Source organism: Camarhynchus parvulus, chromosome 3, assembly GCF_901933205.1.
Source record: "Camarhynchus parvulus chromosome 3, STF_HiC, whole genome shotgun sequence".
NCBI lineage: Eukaryota > Metazoa > Chordata > Aves > Passeriformes > Thraupidae > Camarhynchus > Camarhynchus parvulus.
The window spans coordinates 41,864,305-41,872,978 of NC_044573.1; the positions used below are offsets into that span (position 1 = coordinate 41,864,305).

General features: G+C 49.8%; 1 protein-coding gene across 1 annotated transcript; it reads right to left on the reverse strand.

The window, feature by feature from the left end:
- Positions 1-302: 302 nt before the first annotated feature.
- Positions 303-8,454, reverse strand: RHOU (ras homolog family member U). The gene is made up of 3 exons (XM_030945806.1): positions 8,080-8,454; positions 7,338-7,396; positions 303-4,308 (listed from the first exon to the last, which is right to left on the reverse strand). Exons 1-3 carry the CDS (start codon positions 8,402-8,404, stop codon positions 3,853-3,855), a joined length of 840 nt encoding a protein of 279 aa, XP_030801666.1. The 5' UTR covers positions 8,405-8,454; the 3' UTR covers positions 303-3,852.
- Between the last annotated feature and the right edge of the window lie 220 nt (positions 8,455-8,674).

Below are 8,674 nucleotides of genomic sequence, written 5' to 3' on the forward strand. Positions count from 1 at the left end.
GAGGGAGCCTTTTGATCACAGCAGCACACCCAGGCACAAAGTCACCCTGGGGTAAAGGATGACCTGAACTGCCTTAGCCTTGTCCAGATGCCGGGATGCACAAGACAGAAGCCTGCCTCAGCAGAAAATCAATGCTCCACAGGTAGCAGAGGGATTTTTGTGCCAGGATTTGGCAAGAGCAGGTTCTGGACTCTAAGCTAGCACAGCCCCTTCTACTGCAAAGTCAGCACACAAATGTGGGGTGCCTTGGTCTCCAGCCAGCACACCCCAACTCCACTCCCTGCAGCACAGGAACCCCATGGAAGCAATCCCTGAAGGCATCACCAAGGGCACTGGTGACTCAACACCAGCATCCCCAGTAAGGAGCCTGCTGGCAGACTGGGCTCTGGGGCAGGGCCACTGTGCTGCAGGCACCACCAGGTGAACCAGCCTCCCAGCACTGCCCAGCCTGGCACTTGAAAAGAGGAGAAGACAAGGCTTTGTTCCAGTGAGGAATCAACCATGAGAAAGAGGAACTGTGCATTGACCTGACTTTGTGCAGGTTGTGTGCATTCCCATGGTTGAAAATGCCTTGGCCTTATAACCCGAGACAGATGGCACAGGAGGGCAACCTGGTATGCCACCCCCAGCATGCCTGCTCCTCTCAGCTCCTAGAAAAACGGAGTGGGGACAGTTCACAAACTTTGGCTGGTCCAGAGCAAAGCTCCCTCTCTGGAGCAGTTTTGGAGCAGGACACTGGATCTGTGGGAATGCCTGGAGGTCTAAATGTTGATCCCCACTCAGCTAATAATGGCACTGAAGGGTGGAAGGCTTCTGTGCCACAGCCATCCAGCTCCTGGGCACAAACAATCTCAAACCTCACTCACCTTGGCCCTGGCATGAGGGATGGGACCCATGGCAAGACCCATGGTGTCAAAATGGAGAAGGCTCTGCTTTTCCAAAAATGCCCTCTGGCTGCCCCAGAACACATATGGCTCAACATGCAGTAGGAAAACGCCCCAGTTATGCTGTGCTTGCTGCCACTCACCCCACTTTCGGGGCCAGGCACAATGAGCTTGTCCACGCCTCACAGGGCCACAGCAAGATGCTGTGCTGGCAGGGAGACAGAAAGCTGGCCATTGTACCCTTCCCACCCAGCCCAGTCCCCTGGGGATGGGGCAGTGCAGAAAAAGGCTGTATTTTCTGGGCAGAGGCCTTTTGCTGGGGCACTGAGAGCACAGTTCCAGTATTTTGCTGGATATTAGCCCAGTGCATGGCCAAGGGACTGCCCTCCAGCCTCCTCAAGCAGGCAGCAGAGGCAGACACATACGCAGGTCAGAATTTATTTCCAAATACCTCATTTATATCATTCTCACATGAAATATTTCTTTTGGAATATAGCCTACACTTAGAAAACAGAAGAGAGTTTTTTATAAGGCACATCAGATTATAGACTACATAGAGGCATCTCCCCCTCATTTATGCTTGTAAAATACTGGTAATTTTAGAAGTAAGATTTCTAAAACCTAGACCCTGTGTAGCCCCACGTAGAGCAGTATCCATAGAGTTATTAGACCTCAGTTTACACACACCTAGTAAAGGGCTATAACAAGTTGTATATAAATCACATCTTCAGAAACAGTCACAGCTGGCTACATTCAAAAGTAATGCTACTCCAGACTATGAAACAGGCTGCTTATAAAGTATAACCTACTGCTTCCAGTTCAGCATGATACCAAGCAGTATGATCTTGCAGAGGAAATTTTGTTATTTTTGTAAATGGAAGCTGCTCAGTTTCAAGCCTGTCTCCTCCTCAAACCCACATTTTTGAGCGACCGAGACTGCTTTTCACACGGAAGCAAAGCACCCAGGAGAAATCTAGCTTTGTTTTTCTCCAAGATGTTGGCGCGACTGCATATCTGAAATCCCATCAAAGCATTTGAGTAAGAAATATAAAGGCTCAGATGTTAACTTCAGGACTAGTAAACATTAAACCGTTACCAACCAGATGCAACCAAGTCAAATGCATCCAGTTTCTGTGCTTTGGAAACTGTTTTTCCAGGCTCTTCCAGGGCAGAAGCCAACATATTTTATTGAATTAGGTTCTAGGTAAAGATTTCCATCTCATTTGCAAGTTTTCAGTAATGGAACATTACCCATTCTGCACTCATTCTTCTGTAGAGAAGGAAAAAATACTGTCTGTGGAGCCTATGCCAATAGCCCAGAATCCATTTACATAGTGTCATTTTCCTTAATGGGCCAAGAGGTAAACTGTGGTCAGCTTTATCAACTCAAACGGCCCCCACAGTTCTTTGCATCAGACATTGATTCATTTCTGATAAAAAAAGGTTCTGGCCTTCTGTCACTACAGTTTAGTTTAAGAATAAGGAAAAGGTCACTTCAAGGCTAGGGCCAAAGGGAACAAAACAAAAGTATAATTTGATCTTGAACTATCTAGAGGAGAAGAAAAAGTAATTGTGGCCATAAAAAAGGCAGACAGACAGCACAAACTAAATGTCCTCTGCAGAACAGGTTTAAATACTGATCCTTGCAGAGAGTCACATTATCATTTGGGTCTCTTGAACTCACTAGAACTGCAATTAGGCTTAGAGTTCAGTAGGAACCAGATCCAATCAAAGAACAGGTCACACTCAGCTCTATGTTGATCCCTCAGCTACATTTCAGGCACATTTCAATTAATCTGTTGGACTGATCTGGGAAAAAAAAAGGATTATCAGTTATATTTTAGGAATGGCCTGGGACAATTTCACGACTATGAGCTTGGACAAGATTCAACCACAAGTGACTGTTGCTTTTAGAAGGGAAACATTAACTTGGTTGGAAACAGCATCATGAAGAGGACGCAGCAGCCTCAGTTTTTGGAGTCCAGTTTGTTATAAATCTCATTCTGCCTGATTTGTTATTTGTTCAGCAGCCTTAAAAGGTAAAATGGGGCATCCTGGAATTCTTGGCTGTAGACTTAAAACCAGATGCGATTTATATGGTGCTGCACAGGTACTTGTTACATCACTTAAAAAAAAAAATTAAAACCCCAACACAACAGTATTTACATTCCTTTGAGCTGAAATAGATGAACTGTCATCATGTCTGCAAAAACACAGAGGAAATTGCCACTGCTCGAGGTAGCGAGTTAAAAGCTTGGTCATGTTTTTGGGCTTCCACTCGGCTTCCTGGAAAAGGCAGGGGAAGGAGGACAGAAAGGACTTTCTGAAAGTCAGGAGGTAACAAATGAGATGTCAGCTCCATAAGGGATTAGGTTCCCTCACCACAAGCTGAAGGTATACCCATGACCTTTTTAACCATGGCATTTGCGTATAGATTACACCTCTTGCATACCCTTTTAAAAGTGATCCCTAAGAGCACTGGCTTGGGAAGACACAAAGAGAGCAGGAGTGGGGTTTTAAAGCTACAAATGTCAGTTAGGAGGCACAGTGTTATTTTTCCCTTTGATCGTCCATGTACAGAGCTCTACATTTCCACCGTTGCTGGTGCGTTCCTCCTGCAAAGCCCTGGCAGTGAAGGCCTCTGTTGTGCTCCGCCCCATCACATACACCTTACAACAGAAGAAGTTGAATCCTTTGGACAAATCCTTCTATGCTCACAGACACATGGTACTTTTTTTTTCCTTAACGAGAAGGTCGGGTCACAAAACTGGGTGCCAGACCTGATATATAGCAATCATTTAACTAAGAATCCTTCTGCAATCCTCAAAAGGGCAACTGAGTCATTCAGTAGCAACATATACACATACATACAGATCTACACTATACACTCAAGACGACACAAATTCATATTTCAGCTAATATAGCCTCTATTGATTTCCTCAGAGCAGCACTCAGGTCCTTGCAGCCCCTATACAAAACAGCAGTATTTTTTCCACCAGGATTTGGAGAGGTTTTTCATCTTGTCTGGAGTCCTACACTTGGATTTCTTTGGTTGCTGCTGGGTATCCGAGTACTGAATGCCAGCCACGATGGCTGCATCAAAGACCTCCTTGAGGTTTTTCTGAGTCAAAGCGGAGCACTCAATGTAAGATGCGGCTTTTATTTCCTCAGCACAGAGCTTTGCAGCCTCCTCCGAGACTGGCTTTTCTTTGCACTTGTCCAGCTCGATGAGGACTTTGACATCCTCCCGGAGGTCTGACTGTGTCCCAACCAGGATAATGGGTGCCTTGGGGCAGTGGCAGCGAATTTCAGGAACCCACTTCTCACTCACGTTCTGGAAGGACGAAGGGCTCACCACGCTGAAGCACAGCAGGAAGATGTCCGTGTTGGTGTAGCACAGAGGCCTGAGCTTGTCGAATTCATCCTGCACAGAACAAAATTGTGTTAGCACTCCGCAGAAAGAGCAGCTCCAGCCTGCCCTGAGCCTCAGTGAAGCTGAGGACCACCTGCCACTGCCATCTTGACAGGCACCCAAAATGAGCACCCAGGCCACTCAGCAAGGTGTGACCCAAGCAGAAGCCACCTGTACCCTGCCTGATGTCTCGTGGCTGCCAGCCAGCGGGCACCCTGCCACCATCAGGCACACAGGACAAAGGTGGTGGCTTCCCCACGTACCTGAGAATTTCCAACTAATGCTGCAGGTTATTTCAAGTGCTTAAATATTTCCTCTGCTCTTTGTACACAGGCCCTGTGCCCTACTTCAGCAGAAAAGCCAGGCTGTGGGAAGCTGTTAAGGCACAGAAAGGCACAAACTGAAGAGGGAGAGAGCACTTTCTCCAGACCCACCTCTGACAGGGTGAGTCAGTGAGCAGCTCTGAGGAGGAGCACCCTGTACCTCAAAGCTGTTCTGCTGACAGATCCGGGCAAGGGCAAAGCAGATATGCAGCAGCATGTGTACCTTTCTGGGTACCTTTCCTGGAGTTGGCTTTTAAACTGGTAACTACTTAGCAACATCCTCTGGGATATGGGAATAATTTCCCTGCCATTGTGCCCAGGGATTTAAATCTGATGGGAGCAATAATGACTTACAATGTGCAGGCTTAACATGCCAATGGCATAGAGTAAGAGCTTTACCTTTCCCTCCCACCCATGCCACATCAAACAAACTGCACACGGGCCTCCCAGCACTACCCTTCTGGTTTTTTTTTTTTTGGTTTTTTTTTCTTTTAGTGAAAACTCCAGCAAAGCAAGGCCTTTTTTCAGCTTCAGGACGAAGCCACAAGAAAGTCAAACACCTCATGGTAACAAAGGTGTGCTGATCCTCAGGGAAGAATGCAGCTAGAAGCAAGGGCTACTCCAGGCAGGCTTTTATGCTGACAGCAGAATAAAACCAGGGTAGCAGCCTGAACAGGTAGGAATTTGCCTCAGCGGCAGTGACATTTAATTAAAATGGACCATGTTCTCAAACGCTTGGAATTGAAAAGGCACAGAAACATAAAGCTGAATATATCTCTCAGTTTACTGATGAATTGCGAGTTGCATGTTAATTTTTGAGATGTGAAATTTTGCTTTAAAGCCTCTGGAGGCCCAGGATATGCAGTTTAAAGCCCCCTGGAAGCCTCAGGAATCTTGTTCTGCTCCAATGAATTTTTTGCAGCAGTATCTCTGAGAGAGACAGACATTTATAAAACACCAGTCAAAAAAGTCAGATTCATTAGCTCTCTCGATTCTCAGACTGAGCCTCAGAAGAAACCAAGCTCTCACCACTTGGCTCAAGAAAAACCCCACATTTACTGAGAGATGCTGCTCTGCACAACAGGGCTGTTTGCAGAAAGTCACCTTGCCATGTAATTGCCTCTTCTTGCTACATGTGAAACCTCAAAAGGGCTCAATTCAATGGGTTTGGAAGCAAACCCTAGATCTGAAGGGTTTTTACTAAGATGAAACAGTTCCCTTTATATCCTAAGTACACTTCTGCCATTTCAATGGTAGGTACATGGCCTGCAGGGATTCTACACCTCTTTGGGCTAGTGATGCTGAAACAGAATTTCCCGCTGCCTGGAGTGCTTTTTTTAGCTCTAGATTTTGGCAGCCATCTCCCAGCAGCAGTTCTATGAAAGTATCCGGCCAGGAATCTTTTTACTCAGGACAATTTCTGTCAGTTTAGATAACCCCTTCATTTTAAAGGCAGTAACTTTACTCATTCCAGCTGCACTTGGGCCACCAGAGCAAACACCTTGACCATTAAGGGCAGGAAAGGCAAGGAGTGACAGGACCTGTTCATCCCTCCTGCAGCTTGCAGCTGCATTTCCACAGGCACTGCATGTCCACAGGCTGTCACCTGATGGCAATTTCACCTGCCATGCTCTGCATATGAACATGCACAGCCAAGACTGTTGCAGTACCGCCCCATCTCTTCAGTAGGACACAAAATCATGGGACAGTTCTGCTGTTTGACTTCACATCACTACCTGCAGAAGGCTGTTTCTAGGATTTTAGCTCTGCTTTGTAGGGCACACTGCTGTCTACTACTGCATAGCCCTTAAAACCCCATTCCTAACTAGGGCACCCAGTTATTACTCATCTAAATAGGTTTGTATGTTAAGACCACTGAGATTTTTCAGCGTGGTTTTGGTGAAGGCATAGACCTAGATCCACAAAGCTGCACAGGACTCTAACTCCCACTGCCTTCAAATGAGCAGTGAGGTAGCAAAATATTTTTGGCTAGTTTTGGTTATCCAGCCTCGACCCCTGGCAAGCAGTGTTGCACACTGCTCAGGGTGGTACAAGCCTGGGTCTTTCAGAAAATCTGAGGCAGCAAGACATGGGGTTTTTTTATGTATCAGGCCAAGCAGGAGATGAGAGGCATCAGCTACCCTCATCCCTTCAGGGTGCAGATTACAGCAAACCTCAGCTCTGCAACAGCAGCACTTTCTAAATGGGTGGGAATGGCGAATATGAAGCCTCCACGACAACACCCAATAGTAGTTTTTTCTCCCTCCAGCTTCTGTCCCTTCAAAAACACAGACTCTATCTCTGGACACCTACAGCTGTGGTTGCTTTGCATGCATATATGCCAAACACCCTAATTCTTAAACCCGCAGTTATTTAGCAAAAATAAAGACAATGACAACCACTCAAAGAGAAAACCAGGTGGCCGTTGAATCCCAATATGTTCAGCCTTTCCAGTCAGGCTACACAGAGCAGCAGCTTGAGCCAGCAGAGCAGCAGCCGGCGCCCAGCCCCTATATGGAGAAACAGTACGTCCCCCACCCTTCAACAGACAGGCAGAGCAGTGAGTCAAGCAGCAGTGAAAATGACAGCAGATAATAACATGATCAAACACTGGGAATACTTTCAAATCCATGAAGTCATTTGCAGGACTACTTTGCGCAACAGCAACAACTTCTCCCCTCCCGCTGTCACTTAAATCAAGTAACTGGCTCCACTAACCTGACCAGCTGTGTCACAGAGCTGAAGTCTCACCGGCTTCCCATCGACAGACACAACAGCTTTTGGAGAGAAAGGAGGGAGGGGGGAAAACTATGGTGAATTCAACTTTACATGTTTTCCAATAAAGAAAAAAAGTCTTTAAAAGGAAGATTTACCACCCCTCAGCTCTAATAGCCTTTTCTTCAATTATTTTAGATTTCACAACTTAGCAGAGCTGGAAGGGAGTCAGTGCTTTCCGATTCATTTTACTACAAGAGAGTCCTCCGCAGGCAGCGCGGAGAGCGAGCCCGGCAGTCTCGGATGGTCTCCTGCTAGAGGGGTTTAGCTTTATTTCTCCATACACATTCAGCACGCCCGGGACACGAAAAGCCCCCGCTGAACCGCAGAGAAACCCCTGCACTTCCCCCTTTGTAAGGGCGAGACAAGGCGAGGATTTAAACCTGCGCTTCAGGCGCTTCCGATGTCCCCCAGAGCGCTAAGCTCTCCACCGGAGGGTTCCCAATTAAAGCCCGCTGCCAGCCTGGCTCCGTTACACCGGAGACCGGCCGGTGCTGCTGGCTGCGATGGCAGCCTGACAAGCTCGGTCCTGCTCCGTGGAGTCCTGCTCCCCATGAATCCATAATGAAATCACCGAACCTGGACATCGCGCCCCCTCCGGGCACGGCAGCCACGGCCCCGGGAGCGGCACGCTCCCCAGGACGGCAGAACCCCCTCCCGCCGCCCCGGTTCCGCGGTCACTTACCGGAGAAGTTGTCGAAGGCGGTGGGGATGTACTCGGTGGGGTACCCGTTCGTGGTGTAGCTCACCACCAGGCTGGTCTTCCCCACCGCGCCGTCCCCCACCAGAACGCACTTGATGCTGCGCCGCGGCTCGGAACCCGCTCCGGCCCCGGCTCCGGCCACGGCCCCGGACCCCGCCGCCCGGCAGCGGCCGCCCAGCGCCGCTCCCAGCGCCGCCGCCGCCCGCCCGCTGCGCACCCTGCGCGGGGGCACCGGCGGCACCTCGCAGCCGCCCGGCGGCACCGGCTTGCTGATGTATCCCGCCTCGCCCTCCTGCTGCGGCGGCATCCGCGCGGCCACGCAGAGCCCCGCGGCCCGGGGACGGCGCGCTGCCCGGGGCCGCCGACCGGGGGGCGGCGGGGCGCGGTGGCGGCGGTGGCGGGCGAGCGGTGCGGGGCCCCGGCGGGCCGGCAGGAGCGGCGCGACCGCCGCGAAGCCAGCCCCGGCGGCGCTGGCGGTTCCCGGTCGCGGGCGGTGGCGGCGGCTCCCGGCGCGGCGGCGGCTCCCGGCGGCTCTGCTACCGCCGCGCCCCGCGCGCCAGAGTCCCGGCCGCCGGCC